Genomic DNA, 22,031 nt, shown 5'->3' on the forward strand with positions numbered 1-22,031 from the left:
AGGCCCCCTGGTGGTGGGAGATGGGTCCTAGGGGTCAGTGTGGAGGGCAAGTTCTGGAGGGTAGGGCTCTGGGGTCAGCTGGAGTGATGCTTCCTGGGTGAGGACAAGGGGTCCTCTGGGAGGTGCATCTTAGGTTGGAATTACAAGGTTGAAGGCCTAAACTAGGGGGAAGAGAAGTAGAAATAGCAGCTGGGGGAAATTGGGACACACTAGGTGTCTATCAGTTGGGGTCTTTGCTGACCACCCTAGGGCTGGGATTCACAAAATCATTGGTAGTCAGAACGGGAAGAACCCTAGAAATCATGGAGGACTGAGTTACCCCACCTCTGGGGTCGTGGGGTTCAGCTGTGGGGGTGAATGAAGGGGAAGGATGCTGGTGCGAGGGGCTCTGTCTGAGGGGGACCGATGTGTGTGTGGGTGCTGCCGTGCTGGAAACCCACCTTGGCGCCGATGTCGCGGCTCTTGGCCCGCAGCTTGTTGACCTGGGACTCGGCGATGTCCGCCCGCTCCTCTGCCTCATCCAGCTCGTGCTGCACCTTGCGGAACTTGGACAGGTTGGTGTTGGCCTGTTCCTCCTGTGGGGGTTCGGGGGGGTGGGAGGATGAGGCGAGAGGGGCCAGGGGTTATTAGACTCCCAGCCTGGGGGCCGGCTCCTTGTCCCCTCCTCCAGGCCTGGGCCCCATCAGGGTCACTCACCGCCTCCTCGGCCTGGCGCTTGTAGGCCTTGACCTTCAGCTGCAGCTTGTCTACCAGGTCCTGTAGCCGCAGCAGGTTCTTCCTGTCCTCCTCCGTCTGGGGGTCGGGCAGAAGTGAGCATGGCATAGTCATGGGGAAGCACTGCAGCCCCTTCCCCACTCATCAGCTTTACCCTGAATGCAATATCCTGACCCAATTCAACTTCTGGATCCTCACCAAACACGTGAGTTCTCCTTACAATTTCTTATCAAAAAAGGTACGAATACTTTTAATGGTTTGTACCAAGAAAGAGTCTAGGGAGTGGATGGGCTCCCGGAAATTGCACACAAAACTGTGTGTGTGTGCACAGGCCCTGGGGGGTCCTGGGGGGTCCTGGAGGCCCATGGAGAGTAAGCCCCCTGTTTCTAGAACCCAGCGTGTGCTGGCAGGAACTCTGGGACTGCAGGCCTGACGGGATTTCCTGGGCTGCTGGGAAATGACATTGACTTGATCTAGGTTAAGGACAGTATGCATAGAGGGATGGTGACTCTCTGGATTGGAATGGAAAGAAAATCTAATTGACAGTCTGATTCTAGAAAACACCATAAGAGCTAAAGTCTACACTTCCCTGAGTAACCGAAAAGTTCTGAGATTCGTTTTAATGGTTTGGTGTTTTTTGGTGGTGATGACGCCAGGCTAAGGTTTGGCTACATATTTGCTTTCTGGTAATCTGTGCTGGGTGAGCTCTGCTCAAGCTCTGGTGTCTGCAGGGGAAAGGCTGAGGGGGAATGCTGAGGTGGAACTTGAAGGCCAGGAGGCTCAGAGACTGCCCTCTGAGCCAGGGGACACTCAGGGTAGAACAGGGTCAGGCAGAGGAGAAACAGGGCAGCCAGGGCCTGTACTCTCACTCCTTGACCTGTAAGAGGCTAAGAGAGAACACTTCATCCCTCTGGGGTGGCTGTCACCCTGGCTTCATGCCATGATGCAGAGGCCCTGGCCCCAGAGCAGCGGCCGCGCCCACACCTGGTAGGTGAGCTCCTTGATGCGACGCTCGCTCTTCCTCATGCCCTTGATGGACTCTGCGTTGCGCTTCTGCTCGCCTTCCAGCTCATTCTCCAGCTCCCGCACCCGGGCCTCCAGCTTCTGCAGCTGCTTCTTGCCGCCCTTGAGGGCGATCTGCTCGGCCTCGTCCAGCCGGTGCTGCAGGTCCTTGATGGTCTGCTCCATGTTCTTCTTCATGCGCTCCAGGTGCGCACTGGTGTCCTGCTCCTTCTTCAGCTCCTCCGCCATCATGGCGGCCTGTGCACGGCAGAGAGTGTAAAAGAACAGGGCCCCGGGGCCCCTTCTTTCCCATCAAGGATCCCCTCTTGCCCATCCTGCCATTTGCTCCCCGAGGCCCTCAAACCCACAGAGAGGCAGAGTCAGCGCTGTTACAGCACAGTGGCCTGGCCTGGACCCACAGCCCTGGTTCGAGTCTTTTGGGGAGGGCAAGGAGGGGAGCGGTCACTCACGTCCGTGATGGCCTTCTTGGCCTTCTCCTCGGCGTTCCTGCACTCCTGCACTGCCTCCTCCACTTCGCTCTGAAGCTGGGACAGGTCTGCCTCCATCTTCTTCTTCTGGTTGATGAGGCTGGTGTTCTAGATAAAGGTAAAGAAAACTACTGAATGTATGCTTTGCTGCCTGATTCTACACTTTTACCCAGAGAAAATTAGAATGGGTCATTTTTAAAAAACATGTCTTGCTTTTAGTATTTTCCTTGCTTTGCACCTGCTTTCTCTTTTCCTATGAAAATAGATATATTCTACACAATATATCTAAAGGGACTCAGCTCTGAAGAAAGACTTCAAGCAGGAAAGGGTCTGTAGTTCTACTCCTGAGCTCTGTAGTAACATGTCTGTGCAGGAGTATGAAAATATTCCAAGGAAAATGGGAAAAACTTGGTTAAAGGGACTGTATCCTGGAAGTGATTATAGTTATAGAACGAGTGGGGTAAGGAAGAGAGGACCACATCAGTGGGTGATGTCATTCCCATATGTACTAGATTACGGAACAAAACTCCACAGGGCAGTGCAGTGAGATGGACATAAAAACTCATTACCGAGTATAGCTGAAAACAGTGTGTATGGGATTGCAGAAAAATGGTGTTCTGTGGAGAATTTGGTTTGCAAGTAGATGCAGTTGTGCTTCTATCAACTCCAAAAGTCCCATTTTAATACAGCAAGCTGAGGCTGGCTGTCTTCTAGATGTAGGATATCACATAACAGCATGCATTCCACGACTCCCAGATCTGTGATTTTGCCAGGCACCACCAATCCACCATGACACTCTTAGCTTTTAAGTGTAGACCCCTTTCTCAAGATTGTGGTTCCGCAGCCATGACTAACAGAGGCGAGCTGGTCCAAGAGATGAAATAATTTATGATCCAGGTTGGACATATGCTTTCTCAGGGCATCTGATTCAGAGCATTGCTAGGTGTCCTGGCTCTGCTGCTCGGCAGGTTTCTCCTGGCCTCTCACCTGGGAGTGCAGCAGCTGCACCCGCTCACTGGTCTCGATCAGCTCCTGCTCGGCCAGCTTCCGGGACCGCTCCGTCTGCTCCACCACGGCCCGCAGCTCCTCCAGCTCGGCCTGCAGCAGGTTGTTGCGCCGCTCCACGATGGCGATGTTCTCCTTCAGGTCATCGTTGGCACGGACCGCGTCATCCAGCTGGATCTGGGTGTCCTGCGCATCAGGAGAGTGGGCGTGAGAGAGGCGGCTGGGCTCTGGCCCATCAGAAGGCTGTCAGCTGAACTGGATGCTGTGGAGAGCCCCTGGCGGTGGCTCAGGTGGGACCTGTGGGAGGTGTCTGCGACGGCCCCGGGGCAGGAGGGATCTGGTGCTGTGATGGGACGCCACCCCCCAACTCGGCCACCACCCCTCTCTGGGTGAGGTGACTTCCTGCTTCCAAGAGTCACCAGGTACCTTCAGCAAGCTCTGGAGGCTCTTGACTTGCTTCTGGGCCTCGGCGGCCACGCGGTTGGCGTGGCTGAGCTGGATCTCCATCTCGTTGAGGTCGCCCTCCATCTTCTTCTTCACCCGCAGGGCCTCGTTGCGGCTGCGCGTCTCCGCGTCCAGGGAGGTCTGCAGGGAGTCCACCACCCGCAGGTGGTTGCGCTTCGCCTGCTCCATCTCCTCGTCCTTCTCTGCCAGCTTCCGCTCCATCTCTGCCTTGATCTGGTTGAACTCCAGCTGGGCCCGCAGGATCTTGCCCTCCTCGTGCTCCAGGGAGGCCTGGAGGGGGGTGGGGAGAGAGGGTCCGAGGAAGTCAGGGCACAGGGTTGGGGCAGGGGTCTGTCCATGAATCGTGGATACAAAGTGAGTTCAAGAGTGGTGTAAGTGGTTCAGTCAAAGAAGCAGAAGGAGGAAGAAGAAAAGAGAATTTGAAAGAAAGAAAAAAAAAGTCCTAAGAGAAGGTGATTCAGGCTCTCACAGAGGAGAGCAAGCTATGAAGACAAAGAGGAAAATGAAGAGAGCCGTGTTGCCAAAGAAACCGAGGCAATCAGGCACAGAATGTAAAAACCCGAAGAGGGAGGCAGAGATGGAAGCGGGGTGGGGGAGTGAAACAGGAAATGTTGTCTAAGATGTAACAGGTAAAATGTTTGTGTGAAGGGAAGTGAGTGACCGGTTCATTCGTTCATTCCGCAATATTTGTTGAGTGCCTACTATGTGCCAGGCACTGTTCTAGGCTCTGAGAATGAAGCAGTGAACAAAACAAAGGGAGATGAGAACAGGGACCATAGTCTAGAGCTCAGCTTCTTCTCCCACCCCCTGCACCCCCTCTACCCCTGTGCGCGCACCTCGGCCTCCTCCAGGGCCGACTGCAGCTCCAGCTTCTCGGCCTCCAGCTGCTTGCGGACCTTCTCCAGCTCGTGGATGGTCTTTCCACTGGAGCCCAGCTGCTCAGTCAGGTCGGAGATCTCCTCTGTGGGAGGGGCGGGCCGCTCAGCTGGGGGCAGCCGGGGTCCAACGCGGGGCACGCCTCTAGGAGCCGCTGGGTGGCGCCACGTGCGGACCCTCCCTGCCCCGCCCCCGCCCCCGCCCCCGGCCTGGGCCCCGCACCCTGCAGGTTCTTGTTCTCCCGCTTGAAGGTCTCCAGCTGCTCCAGGGACTCCTCGTAGGCGTTCTTGAGCTTGAAGAGCTCGGTGCTGAGGGAGCGCGCCTCCTTCTGCGAGGACTCCAGCTCCGACTGCGACTCCTCGTACTTCTGCTTCCACTCGGCCAGGATCTGCGGGGACAGGACGCGGCTCACCGGGCAGCCCCAGCCCCACCTCCAGGGGCGCCCAGGCCCCTCTCCTGGGCTCAGCCTCCTCCCAGCCTCTGCCTCCTGGGAGGACGTTCCTGACTCCCGCCTGCCCGCCTGCTCTGGCCCCTGGCTGCGAGCGCCCAGCCTGGGCCCACCTTGTCGAAGTTCCTCTGCTTCTTGTCCAGGGCCGCGGCGGCCGCGTTGGAGCGCTCCACGTCCACCATCAGGTCTTCGATCTCATTCTGCAGCCGGTGCTTGGTCTTCTCCAGCGAGGAGCACTTGGCGTTGACGGCCTCGACGGCCTCCTCCGCGTCCTGCAGCCTCTGGGCCAGCTTCTTCCTGCCCGTGTTGGGGGAAGGGGGGTAGTGGTGGGAGAGGGTGGGGAGGACGGAGGGTGTGGATTTGGACAAGGGTACACATTGTGAGTCTTGTAGGAAACAGTCTTTGAAAACTCAGAAGCATAGTTGGAGAAACCTGAGGACGGGCCCAGGGGCTGAGAATGGGGCAGGCAGAGGTTCTGGGAGGTGTGAAGACCCACAGCACCCGGAGGGCCCTTTGCGAGGCCTCCCTAGTCTCTAGGCTGCAGACACGGAGGACACGTGGGCTCTGAGCACCCCCATCTCCCCTGCCATGGCACCCTGCCCCAGGTGGGAGCACTCTGCCCTCAGACAAACCTTTTGTTCGTCTTATATTCGGATGAGAAACATAACGCGAGCAAAAAGCTTCCCTGAGAGGAGAAGGAGGTGGGGCCAGGGCGGGGTCCTCTGTGTGGTCAAAACGCAGCTAAGCATCCATCCCCTGTGCCGGACCCACTGAGGAGTGGGCTGGGCTGCATCCTACCCTCACAGGGGCCTCAGCCAGAGGCAGGCCGCCCGGGACTCACTTGGCCTCCTCCAGCTCCTCGGTCCTCTGGATGGCGTCCGTCTCATACTTGGTCCTCCACTGGGCCACCTCTGAGTTGGCCTTGGACAGGACGCGCTGCAGCTCGGCCTTGGCCTCCGTCTCCTCCTCGTATTGCTCCCGCAGCAGGTCACAGTCGTGCCGGGCTGACTGCAGCGCGTGGGCCAGGGCGTTCTTTGCCTGGGAGGGGCGGCACCGGGAGGCGGGCTCAGCTTTCCCTGTGATGCAACTCCAATTCCTGCCCGTCTCCTCACCCTAAATTTCAGTATCCTCGCATGGCCTCACCTATCTCTAAATCCCTAGTGGAAGCGAAAAAAGTCCGTACAGCACTGCACTATTTACAGAACGCTTCCTGCCCGTCCCCCCGTGCTACTCACTGCAGCAGGCGTTATCATCCTCACCCCTGTTTTACAGGGAAGGAGACGGAGGCTCAGAGCGGTTAGTTCATTTCCCCAAGATCACCAAGCTCTAAGAGGCAGGTTAGGATTTGAGCCCTGGCCTTTTTTAAAAGTCATAGTCGTTTCCCTTTTTCACGAGCCCAGCAAAGTGTGAAGAATTTCAGGAACCAATGGAGTTTCTTTCTGCAGTTTTCAGCTTGCCCTGCTAATCCCAGGACCACCTGTACAGTTTCTGCATCCCATACCTATACCCAGTGAAGGCCATCACACTTCCCTAGTTTATTTCCTCACCTCACTCCCTCCGACCTGGGCACCCTTACTTCATGCCCTCCAGAGACAGCAGCAGAAAGACAGAGGGCCTCCGCATGGGGAATAGATTAAGGAGGCGCGTGGTAGAGTCTGGGCTATTATCCCTTTTGGAAAATGGGAAAATACTGGGTAGACGGCAAGCCTCATTCTTAGGGAAGAAAGTGATGTGGATGCGAGGCCAGCCAGTATGCTGGACCAAGTGCCCTGAGTCCAGGCCTCACCTTAACCTCCTCCTCCAGCTGCCTCTTGAGGTCCTCCAGCTGCTGCGTATAGGTGAGCTTGCCTCGGGTCAGCTGGGAGATCAGCGCCTCCTTCTCATCCAGCTGCCGGGACAGCTCACCTGGAGAGGCACCGAGGCACGCTCAACTCTCAAAGGTCAGTCAGTCCTCTCTCCCCCAACCCCTCCCCTAACCCTCAGGTCCCATTCTCTGGAGAGGTATGTGTGTGCATCCAAGCCTGGGGTGGCTCAGGAAGCTGGGAGACTAGGGTGGGGCTCACCGTTCTCGGTCTGCAGCTTCGCCCGCTGGCTGGTGAGGTCGTTGACAGAACGCTGGGTCTCCTCGGCCTTGCTTCGGTGCTCATTCATCTGGTCCTCCAGGGTCCGGCACATCTTCTCCAGGTTAGCCTGAGACAGGAAGGGGAGTCATACGATCTATGTAGGGGGTGCTGAAGGGGTGTGAGCGGTGCAATTAAAGGAGAAGGGAAGAGAAAGGCATGGAGGAACGAAAGGGTCCAAGAACTGGGTCGAAGAAGGGAAGCGGGAAGCTGAACCATCAAAGAAGAGAGAGGAGACACGGACAGAAAGTGGAGGCAGGTGGAGGGAATTGGAGGAGGGGAGAGGAGAGCAGAGGCCCACCTTGGCCTTGATGATCTGCTCCATGTTGGAGGTGACGTCGTCCAGCTCCAGCTTGAACTCGCTCTTCTCCTTCTCCAGCTTCTGCTTCACGCGCTGCAGGTTGTCGATCTGCTCGCCCAGCTCGGCCACGCTGTCGGCGTGCTTCTTGCGCAGGGCGGCCGCCGTGGCCTCGTGCTGCAGCGTGGCCTCCTCCAGGTCCCGCCTCATCTTCTGAAACTCAGCCTCGCGCTTCTTGTTCATCTCGATCTGCACGGACGTGGCCCCGCCGGCCTCCTCCAGCCGCTCACTGATCTCCTCCAGCTCCCGGGACAGGTCTGAGCGCAGCTTCTCCACCTTGGCCCGGGCAGTGCGCTCGGCCTCCAGCTCTTCCTCCAGCTCCTCGATGCGTGCCTGGGCAGGGTATAGGGGGCTCAGACCCACCGCCTGACCCCTCCATCAGAGCCCCCTCCCCAGGGCTCTAGAAGGCTCCTGGCCTGTCTGGAACAGCAGGCAGCTTAGTTCCACCAGTGGACAGGTAGAAATAAAAGGATTTTGGTGAGATGGTTTGGACAGCTGAGTTTGGGCCAGAACATTGTACATTCTCTTTATTGGAAGGAAAGTGGTTGAAGCTTGCTCTTGAAGAAGGACAAAGAGACCTGTGTTCCAAGGATAGTTTAAGCAGTTTTGTGGCAAAAATAATAGAAGTTGGAATGAGAGAGCCAGGTTCGTCTGACCAGACAACTAAAGACCCAACACAGTGTCCACTCTAGAGGTAAGAACTGAAGTCACAGACCATCAGGGCTGAAGGGGCCTTAAAAGCCACAGGGAACAAGGGAGGACATATAGACCCAGAGATTGGCAGTGGACTCCCATAGTCACCAGCTGAACCACAGCTGATATAGGAAGCTGGGATTTCTGTCCCCAGACCCGTGAGTGTTTCAAGATCTCTTCCTATGTCATCCTTGGATCAGCCAGCCCTCCTCGAGGTGCTCCACAGCGGAACTGTGATGGCCCAGCACCTCCCTTCACCGACACAGAGCCAGTGCCTGTGATGCTGGGCGAGAACGGCCTGGAGGAGGGCTGGGGGGCTGAGGACCAGCCCAGGGACCTTACCTGAAGCTCTTTGAGCTTCTTCTGCAGCTGGCTGCCCAGGGCCTGCTCATCCTCAATCCTCGCATTGAGGGCGTTCAGCTCAAAGTCCTTCCTGTGGGGAAGGAGGGAGGGTGAGGCAAGGGAGGCTGGTTGGGCTCCAGGAGGGCCTGCCAGTGGTTGGAGAAGGTAATGAAACAAACGAGGAGCAAAATTTCATCAAAAAACCCCCAGCTTCCAGGGCTGTTGTAAGGTCCCTGAAAGTGTAACACCTGCTGAAGGATTGAAGTTCAATAGGAAATATAACAGGAAGAGCACTGTAGGTGGAGTGACAGGACCTGGGCTCCGAGATGCTCCCTTCTTTGGTCTGTAAAATGAAGGCGTTGGACTAGGTCGACTCAAAGGCCCCTTTTAGCTCTGATGGTCTTTAATTCTGTCACTGTTACTTTGGGCAACTTGGTAACCTTTCTGAGCCTTCCTTTCCTCTTTAGTAAGTGGGATTCAAGTACCATTCTTAAAAGGTGGTTTGAGGATCACTGGGATCATATATTTATTCATTCATTCAGCAAGTACTGTGTCTGGGGAAGTGTGAAGACTTCCTGGTGAGACTGTAGACCAGGATGAGTTTCACGGCCTTTCATAGTCCTGACCCTAAAGCACCATAAGATCTTTGATCATCCAAAAATGCCCCACAGACTCACTGTTTACCAAGTATGAAAGTGGATCTACACATTTTGGAAGATCTTGCAATAAGAATTGGAACCACAAGATCACTGAACAAAGAAGTAGCCAGACCGTGCACTGCTCATACGTGGTGGCTGAGCCATTTCTCTGTGGTCCTCTGAGCTCTCTGTGAAGGACCTGAAAGGATTTACCTGAGAGGCTTTTGTGTGGAGCTTTCCTCCATGTTAAGCAACTGGTCTCCAAAGAGACTTGTGTATAAAGGGGGTGAGCTGTTATTTTCCATCCCTTTTGAGTGCCCAGCAGGAAGAGAGGGCTTGAGGGATCCGGGTTAGACTTTTGGCAGGGAGGCCTGCCGGGCACTGATGTGCGTGTCTGGGGGAGGAAAGCCCTCTTCCTGGAGGCTTTGCCCACAGTCTTGCACCTACTTATGGAGGCTGCATGAGGCTGTTGCCTCTTAGGATGGATGTCTTGGCTCAGCTAATATTGCCATGGGCAGAACAGTCTGCTGGGCGGGGGGGTGGGTGGGTCGGGGGAGGAAGGGCGATGGGGCGGGGAACACGCTACTTTTTTAGCCGCTCATCCAGCTGCTGCTTGTCGTTCTCCAGATCCATGATGCTCTCCTGGGTCAGCTTCAGGTCTCCCTCCAGCTTCCGCTTGGCTCGCTCCAGGTCCATGCGCACCTTCTTCTCCTGCTCCAGGGATCCCTCCAGCTGGTGGAGAAAAGGACCAATGTGCCCTGTTAGGCCAAACATCCTTATTTGGTGATTTGGGAGCTTGGTCCCTCTGTGGTTGAGGAATCCTGAGAGGTGTCAAGACTTGGGAAAGCTTCTCCAGAATGGCCAGTTGTTGCCGGGGGACTGTGAGAGCACCTGGCATGGAGGGTTGCTCAGTAACTATTTGGTAAACGACCGAATGAATGACTGTGGGATGAAATCCCAAAGCTACGTTCATTCCTTCTGCATCCTACAAGCACCTACTGGATACCAGGCCCCATATTAGGCACTGTAGACACAAAATTGAATAAATCCAAGTTCCCACCTAAAGGCAGCTTCCGGTCTATGGCTGGGACCAATACTTCAGTAATGATAACACAGAGTGATAAAGAGTGATTCAGTAGAGATATGCTCAAAGGACTACCTGTGGGAACAATGATCACTGAGGATCAGATCCTGGCTAAAATATTAGAAATCCAAAGATCATTCTTGAGGAGCTTCAGAAAATTCCCAAGAAAATGTTTCATGTTCTTACGAGATAACCCTCTAAATCCTGTGGTTGAAGGGAGAGACATATAGGCTTGGACATAAAGTTAAATAAGGAAGCCCACCTCTACTGTTGATCACATCAGCAAGATGAGATATATAAATCAGAATTGATCACCCCTCCCCTTTTCTATTCCCCAGCTCCCTTCTAGAAAGGTGTCAGGAGAGGGAGCACTCTCCAACCCCACCCCACCAAATACACACACACACACAAGCACAGATGGACATGGTATACCTAGGTCCTTGTGACAATCTACTTACATCGTCCACATGCTGTTCCAGCTTGACCTTGGCCTTGGTCAGAGTGTTGACCTTGTCCTCCTCAGCCTGAAGGTCATCCAGGGCCTGTTGGTGGGCCTCTTGCAGAGCTTTCTTCTCCTTGGTCAGCTTGGCAATGATCTCGTCCAGCCCAGCCATCTCCTCTGTCAGGTTCTTCACCTGTTGACCAAGAACCCCATCCCCTTTAGGGTCAAAGGTCACCAACCTGGAGACATCTGTGGAGACCTCCAATGCCAAGGACCAGGGCCACACTCAGGTCTGGGAATCCTGAGGAGACTTGGGCTGGAGTCAGAGGGAGCTGCCCTCACCTTGTTCTCTGTTGCGTGCTTCTCTTTCTCCACCTTGGCCAGCGTCAGCTCCAGGTCATCAATGTCCCTCTTGAGCTCAGAGCACTCGTCTTCCAGCTTGCGCTTCTTGGCCGTGAGCTCAGCGTTCATCTCCTCCTCGTCCTCCAGCCTCTCGGTCATCTCCTTCACCTTGGCCTCCAGCTGGATCTTGTTCTTGATCAGCTGGTCGCAGCGTTCTTCTGCATCAGCCAGGTTGTCTTGTTCCTGAGGGCAAGGTACAGAGGGGAGACTGTTTGGTGGGTGGGGTCCTCGCCCTGGCAAGTGCATGGAGGGACAGGCTCCACCATCACAATAGGAGGGGAGCTCTAGGATCTCCCCAGCTGAGAAGAACCTCAGAAGGATGGGGAGAGGAAGAGTTTTAGAGCAATGTGACGGGAGCTCTGGGGGATGAGAGCCGAGAGGAAGGGAACCAGAAGTCTTTTTATCTGGCCCTCTTCCTCTGTTCCTCCATCAAAGGGAGGGAACTGCATCTGTTGATGCCAGCACTTTACATATTTACAACCTAGTGAGATGGGTGGCTTTGTTTCCCATCTAGAGATGAGGACATTGAGACTAAAAGATAATGCATTGTTCGCCCAAGTTTGAAAAATTATTAAGCTGTGGATCCAGGTTGAACCCTAGTGGAAAGCCCATGTTTTTAAGTTAGTTCTTTCTCCCTTTCCCTTTCTTTCCCTCGAGAGACCTCTTTGGAGGTCTTTGGAAGTGTTGATTCCAGAATCCTCTGCCTATGACGGCACAAGATGGTGAGCCCCTGGGTGGGGAAGTGCAGGGTGTGTGGGGGATGTGGGCAGGGTAGGGCAGAAGAGCCAGCAGAGGCCCGGGAGCCTCACCGTCTGCACTTGGAGCTGCAGGTCATTCTTCTCCTGCAGCAGGGACACCATCTTCTCCTCCAGCTCCTTGCGTCTAGCCTCCGACTTCTCCAGAGCCTCTTTGAGGCGCCCAAACTCCTCCTTCATGAGGGCTATTTCCTTCTCTGTCTCTGCACTCTTCAGCAGCGGTTTGATCTTGAAGTAGAGCTTCATCCAGGGCCAGTTCTTGACCCCCATGAAGGCCCGAATGTTCCACTGGATTACCAGCAGGGAGTCTCTGTGGGGGCACAGCAAGAAGGTTGGTGAGAGAGCTTCCTCCCTCCTTCCCGTCCTGAGGCCTTGGCTCCTGGGTCATGGCCCTGTCCTCCATCCATCCCACACTCCGACAGCAAGGCCCACCCTGTGTCTGTATGTGTGTCGTGCCCCCTTTGTCATTTGAAGACCTGGTGTGCTCTTTCTCCTTATACTGCTCTGAACCAACCTGGGCCTTAGAGACCTGAGAACCTCCTTTTGAGATCTCTCACCTGCGTTCCAACAGCTTCTTGAACTCCATTCTGGAGAGCACACCCCGGGACTGAGCCTGGATGCGGGTGATGATGCGGCTCAGCCTCTCGTCCCGCATCTCCTCTAGCAGCCCCAGCAGCCCCGCCTTGAAGAACACCTGTGGAGAAGGTGTGTGTGGACATGACTAGGACAGGCAGGAGGGAAAAGAGGGGGTGCTTATCTTAGGGAGGCTAACAAGGCAGGAAAGAACTGGAGGAAGGAGGTCAATGGCAGCTGGAGCTGGCATGGGGGAGCAGTGCTGTCTGGTCCATGGGGAGGGCTAGCACGTGGTTCAGTAATGTTCCTGAGATGGTTGGTAAAAGGAAAGGAGCCATGAGGTGAGGAGTCAAAGGACAAGACAGGTCTTCCTGTAATCAGTTTGTTTCCTCCCTTTCCTCACCTTGGTGTGGCCGAACTTGTACTGGTTGTGGTCAATGTCCAGGGAGCCCAGCAGCTTCTCTGACCCTTTCCTGCTGTCAATGAACTGGCCCTCGGGGATGGCTGCCGGGTTCAGGATGCGGTACCTGGGAGGGAGGTGCCCGTAGTTACCCACGTTCTGCACTGATCTGCTCTGCCCAGAGAATCTGAGGCCACCTGAAGACTCCCCTCCCACCCGAGGCTGCCCATGCTCCCCCTGTTCCCTGAGCCCTGGAGGGCCCTGGTACCCACCTCTGCCGGAAGTCCCCGTAGAGGATGCGGTTGGGGAAGCCCTTCCTGCAGATGCGGATGCCCTCCAGCACGCCATTGCAGCGCAGCTGGTGCATGACCAGGGGGTTGTCTATCACCCCTGTGGCAGGAGGGGAGAGGGAGGAGTGTGTGGAGAGAGCACGGGACTAAGAGCCAAGGGTTCTGGGTTCTGATCCTGGCTCTGCCATGTACTGGCCTATAACCTTAGCAAGTCAGTATTTTTTCCTAGCCATATTTTGAGAGTAACCGAAAGGCTTTCACAGTCCTTATTTTATATGGTTTATGCCTGTTATCATAGGTGATAGCCAGGGCAGATATAGCCCATTTTCTAGAGAATAAAATAAGCCCAGACAGGTTAAGGGACTTGACCGAGGTCACTGAACTGATCAGAAGAGAGCCAGGCCTTGAACCCAGGTACCTGAACTCCTCCATCTCCTTATGATTCATTCAGAAAGGGATAAACAATCCTTACACGTGTCACCAGCGGTTGTAAGGCACTCATGAGGTAATGTCCATCAAAGTGCCTTGCACGTTACTCTGAGCCACACATTCCAAATGTAAGGCAGCACTGTGGCCAGGGTGGGAAGTAGTGTGTGAGACTCCATGGGCAATGTGATAAGAGTGTGATTTGGAAAGCTCCATGGTGGGAGCTCAGGAGGTGACCTAGAAGGCCCTGACCCCGGGGCAATGCGTTACTCTGAGCACACATTCCAAATGTAAGGCAGCACTGTGGCCAGGGTGGGAAGTAGTGTGTGAGACTCCATGGGCAATGTGATAAGAGTGTGATTTGGAAAGCTCCATGGTGGGAGCTCAGGAGGTGACCTAGAAGGCCCTGACCCCGGGGCAATGCGGCTCAGCCTTGGGCTGGGCCCGACTTTTTGGGCTCACCTGGAGACTTTGTCTCATTGGGGATGATGCACCGCACGAAGTGGGGGTGCGTGGAGCGCAAGTTGGTCATCAGCTTGTTCAGATTCTCCTGTGGCCCAAAACCCAAGAGGAAAAAGTAAACAAAGGGAAAGAAAGAGAAGTGAGCGGAGAGGAAGGAAGGGAAAGAGAGACAGAGAGAACGCGAGGAGCTAGAGGATAAAGGCGGGCTAGGGGAGACGTGGAGGGGGAGAGGATGGGAGGCAGGAGGGACAGTGAGCGAGGTGAGATGAAAAAGGAGTGGGAGACGAGGCCAGCAGATGAAGGGGAGAGAAGACAGTGTGGACAGGATCTGGAAGGGCCTGAAGAGACTGAGAGGGAGGAGCTGGGGATGAACCAGGCAGGGGGCGAGCGGGGCTGGGGTGGCGCTGGGTCACACACTCACCCTGTGCAGAGCTGACACGGTCTGAAAAGATGAGCCTTTCTTGGCCTTGCCTTTGCCCTTTTCCATAGCTGTGGGAAGGAGAGTCGAGAAAATGGGACGAGTGTGCATGTGGGGAGTCTGGACAGGGGGTGAGGAATCACAACCTCCCTTCATATTTAACCTGCAGGCGAGGGTCTTCACTGTGGGTGCCTCAGCTTCTCCACCCAATTCTATCTCACTGAACCTGTAAAGCTTGGGGCCCAGCCTGACATGGAAGTGGTGGGGTGTAGCACGTGACCTGCCTCAGAACCACGGCAGAAATCCTGCTCCCAGTCCCCTGGGTCCCAGTCTCCACTCACGTGTGTCAAACCCAGCATAGTTGGCAAACAGGGTGCCGAGCATCTTGAGCGAGGATTTCTTGTACAACTCCACCACCGTCTCGTTGAGCGGGTCTTTGTTTTTCTGTAGCCACCCTATGATGTTGTAGTCCACGGTGCCGGCGTAGTGGATCAGGGAGAAGTGGGCTTCCGGCTTCCCCTTGATGTTGCGTGGCTTCTGGAAGTTGGCGGACTTGCCCAGGTGGTTGTCAAACAGCTTAGCCTTGAAGGTCATGTCAGTGGCCTTGGGGAACATGCACTCCTCCTCCAGGATGGACATGATGCCCATGGGCTGAGGGTGGAGGGGAGAGCATCACTGAGCCTGCTTTAAGCAGGTGGAGATGGATCCTGCTCTAGGGTCAATATTTGCAAATGGAGATGCTCCTTTGGGTATTAGGTGTCAGTGTCAGCTCTGAGTGCAGTTACCTATTGACTGGCACCTGTTCAAGCCTTCCCACGGTGGGGCTGTGTTTGCTTTCGGAGGGACCTTTGTGAAAGTCTGGGGATGTGGGTGCTACAGGTGCTTTGCATACCACTCCGTCGCCCAGATCCCCGAGATGATGGGGTTGAAAATAGGTGTTCTCTTATGCTCCCCTGTGCCACCCTCAAACTTCCTGCTCCTTGATGGGTAAACCAGGGCCGCAAACACACTGGTGTGGGAGGCCATCCTTGAGGTGCCCGTCCTCCGTGTGTCCACTCTCAAGCCTCTGGAAACTCAGCTCTCCCAGGCATCACCCTCTCCTCGGTGATCAGGATAATGCAAGGTTCTGTGAACTAGGGCTTGGGTTTCGCCTGCTGTCTGGATCGTGATCCCCAGAAGGGAGAGGGGTCTGCCGCTTTTCTGGGCCGTTCATGCATGTGGGGTGTGAGTGGAGAGTTCAGGCGGAGGGGCTGAAGCGGCACCTTCTCGATGAGGTCGATGCAGGCCTGCAGGTCCATGCCAAAGTCGATGAACTCCCACTCGATGCCCTCCTTCTTGTATTCCTCTTGTTCCAGCACGAACATGTGGTGGTTGAAGAACTGCTGCAGCTTCTCGTTGGTGAAGTTGATGCAGAGCTGCTCAAAGCTGTTGAACTACAGAGCGGGGGGTGGGGGAGGGGAGCAGGTCAGACCGGCAGCTGAACGTGGCCCATGGGGTGGGCCCAGGGCTGCGTCCAGCCCGGCAAGGGGTGCAGCTGGTCCCTCCCCTCCCCTGTCAGGGCGGGGAGGGAGAGCCCCCTGAAGACACATGACCACCTCCACCACTGCGGAGCCCACCGCCATCCCCGCGCCTGGCCTGCAGCCGGCTCAGCCAGCAGTGGCTGCCTGTGCGAACCAGTGAGTTACGGTTCTCCCGGCCCCCGGGCTCCCCACTCACGTCGAAGATCTCGAAGCCGGCAATGTCCAGGACGCCTATGAAGTACTGGCGCGGCTGCTTGGTCTCCAGGGTGGCATTGATCCGCGTCACCATCCAGTTGAACATCTTCTCGTACACGGCCTTGGCCAGTGCCCCAGTGGCATACGCCACCTGGAAGGTGGAGGAGAGGCCCGGATAAGAGAGTGGTAGGAAAGAGTGAGTTGCAAAGCTCCCACTGCACCATGCTAGCCCCCCATTTAACTTCTGAAGATGACCCACCTGCTGGACATTCTGCCCCTTGGTGACGTACTCGTTGCCCACCTTCACCCGAGGGTGGCACAGCCCCTTGAGCAGGTCAGCTGAGTTCAGCCCCATGAGGTAGGCAGACTTGTCGGCCTCTGGAAGGAAAGGGCAGGTAGCAAAGTTGGTAAAGGATGAGATGACTCCTCTGCAGATGTAGGCTTCAGTGGCTCCACGGCTTCTCCCCGCATCCCTGACTCCCACCTTCGGTGCCATCTGGCTCAGCCTGCTCCTCTCGCGGCTTGAGTTTGAACTTCATGTTTCCAAAGTGCATGATGGCTCCCGTCAGCTTGTACATGGAGTTCTTCTCCTCTGCACTGAAGCCCAGCACATCAAAGGCATTCTGTAGGCAGGCCCCATATTGGTGGAAGCCAGAAATGGGAGTATGGCAGGTAAGTGAGACTCCTCTTTAGCTGGAGAGAGATCTTGTCTCTCGAATCCCTGTGAGTTCTGAGACCCCCATCCCCAGTGGGGAACTCCAAAACTAAGACGGGAGGTACAAGAGCCGGGTGGGGTGTAGACTGCCTCAGCCCCAGCATCAGTGGTCAGGCTGTTCGCTGGAGGTGCTGTGAGTTGTCCACTCATGTTTCCTACTGTTACCCCTCTTCTAGGCCCTACCCTTGCTTCCCTGCCTGGACTTTTCCTATGTGTCTATACCTGTTCATTACCTAACAGCCTGCCCCATGCCCACGGCATCTGCATGACCACCACTACCCCGTTTCCCTTGCTAATGCCTTGTTTTTTGGCTTGTCTGCTTCTCTGTCCCATGGCTTTCAACCCTCTCTGCTTTGATTAAAAACACCAAGTACTGGCCTGCCCTGTCTTACCACACCCGTACCCCAGCACACCCTGGTTATAGGGCACATTCTTGTCCTCAGGGAGCGCCATACCACTTTGAACAACAGACAGCCAGTGTCTTAGCTCTATTCCTGGGCCAGTGAACTGGCCCCATTTACCCCTGACCGCCAATCCCCTCACCTCTCAGCTGGGTCCTCATGCACTTACATCAGTGGCCATAAGCTCCTCTGCATCATCAATTGATTCCACAGTAGTCTCTCCTTGGGAGATGAATGAATAGTCATAGGGGTTGTTGGTGATCAACAGCATGTCTGGGGGGAGAAAGACATGGTTAGAATGTGGGTGCAAACCCCTGGCCCTCCCTGGGGCTATCTGCCACATGACCTGCAGAGCACATGAACAGGGCTTAACAGGGTCCTACATCCCACAGAACTGAATCCAGCAGTGCCATAAACCCAGGGCCTGTCAACAAGCAGCTGCAAGCCCAGGTGACCAGGTTGCCATGGAGATAGTTGGTCTCGGTTGGTAGCTGTGACTCACCCAGCAGCTCAGGCTTTTTGTTAGACAAGATTTGGTAGAAAATGTGATAATCTCTCTCTGCTTTCAGCTGGAAAATAACTCTGGATTTTTCCAGAAGGTCTGTGAATAGTAGGGGAGAAGAAAGAGAGGAAGAAAAGGTTGGGATTTAAGTATAAGGAAATAGAGAAAGAGGAATGATAAATGTAGTGAGAAAAGGACAGAGGGAGAGGGAGACAAGAGAGGGAGAGAGACGCATACACAGACACACAGAGATGGAGATGGAGTCCCAGAAGGAGAGAAATGATCTCCAAGAAAAGTCCCAGAGAAAGACACACAGATGTGCAGAGACAGAGATGGAGAAAGATCAGAGGAAGTCTCAGAAGGAGACGAATATATAGACCTAGAGACACAGAGATGGAGAGAGGGAGAGAGCCTGAGGGGCAGGGCCCTAGAGAAAGACAAAGAGGGAGGTTGAAACAGAGATGGTTGGAATGAGGGTGAGCTCAGGCTGAGCCCTAGCAGATCCATGGCACTCACAGGTCTCTATGTCTGCAGATGCCAACTTTCCGGTGGCCCCAAAATGGATTCGAATGAATTTCCCCTGGAGAGGTGGAGAAGAGTGGTGATGAGTTGAGGGAAGGCTCATACTTGACCCCATCCCTTGACCAGCCCAAATCCCAAGTCCAAAGTCAGGGACCACTCACAAAGCGGGAGGAGTTGTCATTCCTGACGGTCTTGGCGTTGCCAAAGGCCTCCAGGGCGGGGTTGGCCTGGATGATCTGGTCCTCCAGGGTGCCCTGCAGAGGTCAAGAAGGGTAGCAGGTGAGAGGCCTCCTCCTCCCTTTTTGTGGTGCAGGCCCCTGGAGGACAGTAGGCCTACCTTGCCTGAGGTCTGCTCTTTCTTGCTGCGATCGCCAATGGCGGCAATGACAGCAAAGTACTGGATGACCCTCTTGGTGTTGACCGTCTTCCCTGCCCCGGATTCTCCGCTGTCGGGACAGTTGGGCTTATTAGGCAGTGAACAAACATTGTTTGAGACCAACAAGCCTAAAGTCAGGAGAGATTGCCTAGTTTTACTTGGCAGGGGGAGCCCTGAAGCAGGAAGCCACCAGGTAATATGCATCTCAAACACACAGCTGTACTCTGACGTACATATGGTAAAGGGTAGCAACCAGGAAGGATGCCACAAGAAGGTGTGGATTTGGGCAGGTGGAACCTTGTCTTAGCTGGGCAAAGTCAATCAGAGGAGATGGGCCTGGGCTGTTTGGAAAAGAATGGGTGGGGCTGGAAGAATGCGGAAGGTTTACGAAGGGAACGATGAAAGAAAATGAAGAGGTGAAGAAGACGTGGTGTTACTGGGATTACGGATAAATGAGTGATGGGCTGGAGGGGCGTGAGTGAAGGAGATGGGAGAGGAAAAATAAGAGAGGGATGGGAAGCAGAAAGGAAGGGGGGAGAGCAAGGAGAGGTCAGGGTGAAGGCCAGAGAAGAAATCAGAGCTGGTGTGATGGTGGAGGGAAAGAGAACCGTGGGTCTATGCACAGGGCCTGGGGTCCTGATAGGGGCTGGGCTCAGGGAGATTCTGGAAGGGAACAGGTAGGAGCCACACTCACGTGATCAGGATGGACTGGTTTTCTCTATCTGGTGGGGGGGAAATGGGGAGGAAAAGTCAGGAGCCACACAAGATGCTCCATCTGGCTTCCCCCCAACACCCCACCCCAGCTCCCTGCCTCTCTTTGGCAACTCCCAGAGGCCTGAACCCCTCCGGAGGAGGAAGGGCCCTCAGGAAACCCTTTGCTTGGGGCCTGTCACCTGTCAGCATGTACTGGTAGGCGTTGTCGGAGATGGAGAAGATATGGGGCGGCGCCTCGCTCCTCTTCTTGCCCCGGTAGGCGGCCACGACCTCGGCGTTGTACACCGGCAGCCACTTGTAGGGGTTGATGGTGACGCAGAAGAGGCCTGAGTAGGTCTAGGGGAGGCAAACAAGGAGTGAGTTGCCAGTGATGAAGGGGGAGGGTTGGCAGTTTTCGGAGTTAGAGAAAGGTCTTAGGAGAGGAAGAGAAAGGAAAACGTATGAACGCGCGCTCAATCTGAGGAATCCCAGCCCTCAGGGTATTAGAATTGCACCAAGGATGCAGGGATTGGGACAGAGTCCAATACTGCCTGGGCACAAAAGACAGAAACTCTCGGGACTCCAGGAGGTGGAAATACATGGAGCAGGAAGCCACTAGATTGCGAGGGATGTCCCGGGGTGCACTCACGTAGATCATCCAGGCTGCGTAGCGCTCCTTGAGGTTGTAGAGCACCGCAGGCTCGTGCAGGAAGGTCAGCATGGCCATGTCCTCGATCTTGTCGAACTTGGGTGGGTTCTGCTGCAACACCTGGTCCTCCTTCACGGTCACCGTCTGCAACAGCCCACGTGCAGGCCCTGCTGTCAGCCCCCTCAGCAGGGATAGGATTTGGGCAAGTTACAGGACAACGATGCTCATGAGATAAGGACCCAGGGTCCCAGAGAAGAAAGACCGGATGCTGGGGATGAGAAGGGCTATTTGGAAGGAGTAGGTCCCTACCCAGAGGAAGGGCAATCCTGGTGGCACCCCTCTCCGGCCACCCAGGTGTGGGGGGCATCTATGGTGGCCTCTCACACCGGCCCTGCCACCCACCTTGCCATACTCCGTCTCGGCGGTGATTTTGCCACCCTCTCGAGACGAAATCTTGGCCTTGACGAACTCCTCTTTGACATCAGGCACGAACACATCCTTCTTGAGGTCGAAAGGCCTGGTCTGGGCTTCCAGCCGCTCCTTCTCCGACTTGCGCAGATAGGGGGCGGCCTCCCCAAACGCAGACATCTCTGCATCCCCCATGGCTGCGCCTGCAGCGGGAGGGAAAAGGAGCTGGCTGCCCTCCCCTCCACTCCCCTCTCGGGGCTCTCCCCTTCAGCAGGAGCCCCGAAGCCTAGCACTGTGCTCAGGGCTCAGGAGGGGTCACCGAGAGTCCCTCGTTCCTTGAGCTCATCCTCTAGCCCGAGAACGCCCTAGCAAACCTGTCGGGGCAGAGGGGGGAGGCTAACTTCTGTCCCCGATGGGGCTCTCCTAGAGGAGGGAGGAGTATCCCCAGCTTCTGGGAGCAGGAAGCTAACTATACCCACTGTACCCGTCTCTGAGCCTCATCCCTCCCTGGCTCCCTCACTAGTCACAGGTAAGAACTCCTGGCCACCAAGCCATGCTCCCAAGGCAAGGCAGAAACTAGAGTTGTGTGTCTTCCCAGATCCCCCCACACCCCATCTTCAGCTCTCCTTACCTTGGCTTCTCGAATGTGCCTTTGAGAGGAAAGGGGCTCAAGCTGGCTGGGGCCTGGAGAGAAGGAAGGCTGGTCAGGACTACTTCCCTGCCTCGCCCTGGCCCCGCCCTTCATCTTCCCTCCGTCTCAGGCCTGAACGTGGGTGGGCGGTGGTGGTGGCTTCTCTGGTTCTGTCCTCTCTCTTGCTTTCCCCGCCCAGGTTCCTGATGTCAACTCAATGAGCCCCTGACTCCTCACTCCTGGCACATGGCCCCACCCTTGCCTATCCCCATCTAGTGAAGCTTGCCTTTTTGAGCCACCTGACGTACAACCAGTGGTCACATTTTGGGGCTTTACAGCCTACAGAGCACTTTTATGCACGTACTGCTACTCAGTCCTCACCCCATTCTACAGAGGAGGAAATCTAGGTTAACCGGCTTGCTTGTCCAAGAACACGTAACAATAAGTGGTGGAGCCAGGACTTGAACCCCAGTCTCAGGGCTCCAAAGCCAGTTCTCATCCTTCCTGTCCCCGTTTTATCGTCAGTTGTGGCGAACGCCGTCAGAGAGGAGCCCCTGTGGGTCTCTCCTCGTAGACAGACCCATGGCACAGCCGAATGCTCTCCACAACAGACGTGCACATTCAGTATGTATACAGCACAAGTGCAACGTCAAGGGTACGAAGACAGGAATAGCCACACCACGTGCCTGTGCCTGGGGGCAACTTTTACAGGGGGCACACACACGGCAGTGGGCTCGACTCCTGGTTGTGCACACGAGCCCTTCCGCCTGCGTGGACGTGGGTAGTTACACATCGCAAGCCTCACAAGGCTAGCATTTATGCGCACACTTCTTGAATAATCGTCCTCCACCTTCCTCTCGCCCCTCCCCACAGATGGACCTACCTGTCCTCGGGCCTGATCATAAACATGTCTCCCAGTTGATATTTTTGTGTCTTAGGCAGTGAGGTACATAGCCTCCCTCACCATGCATTCAGACACCACACACGCGCGCACACACACACACACACTCCCCTCTTG

At 55.4% G+C, this 22,031-nt stretch overlaps 1 protein-coding gene across 1 annotated transcript; it reads right to left on the bottom strand.

Moving 5' to 3' along the window:
- Positions 1–315: 315 nt before the first annotated feature.
- Positions 316–20,577, bottom strand: LOC309802897 (myosin-7; the record flags this gene model as incomplete). Its single annotated transcript, XM_082618770.1, has 38 exons — positions 316–345; positions 441–575; positions 697–792; positions 1,699–1,974; positions 2,187–2,312; positions 3,192–3,395; positions 3,636–3,944; positions 4,511–4,635; positions 4,773–4,938; positions 5,112–5,295; positions 5,840–6,036; positions 6,785–6,903; positions 7,062–7,188; positions 7,420–7,809; positions 8,512–8,602; positions 9,736–9,881; positions 10,692–10,868; positions 11,018–11,260; positions 11,887–12,142; positions 12,390–12,526; positions 12,809–12,932; positions 13,078–13,195; positions 13,984–14,071; positions 14,405–14,472; positions 14,743–15,052; positions 15,664–15,834; positions 16,118–16,267; positions 16,376–16,494; positions 16,601–16,739; positions 17,402–17,505; positions 17,735–17,833; positions 18,251–18,314; positions 18,418–18,510; positions 18,594–18,702; positions 19,327–19,354; positions 19,526–19,682; positions 19,975–20,118; positions 20,377–20,577. 38 exons carry the CDS (start codon positions 20,575–20,577, stop codon positions 316–318), a joined length of 5,820 nt encoding a protein of 1,939 aa, XP_082474896.1.
- Between the last annotated feature and the right edge of the window lie 1,454 nt (positions 20,578–22,031).

The sequence above is a fragment of the Mesoplodon mirus genome (genome assembly GCF_964341445.2).
Source record: "Mesoplodon mirus genome assembly, chromosome: 4".
Taxonomy (NCBI): Eukaryota; Metazoa; Chordata; class Mammalia; order Artiodactyla; family Ziphiidae; genus Mesoplodon; species Mesoplodon mirus.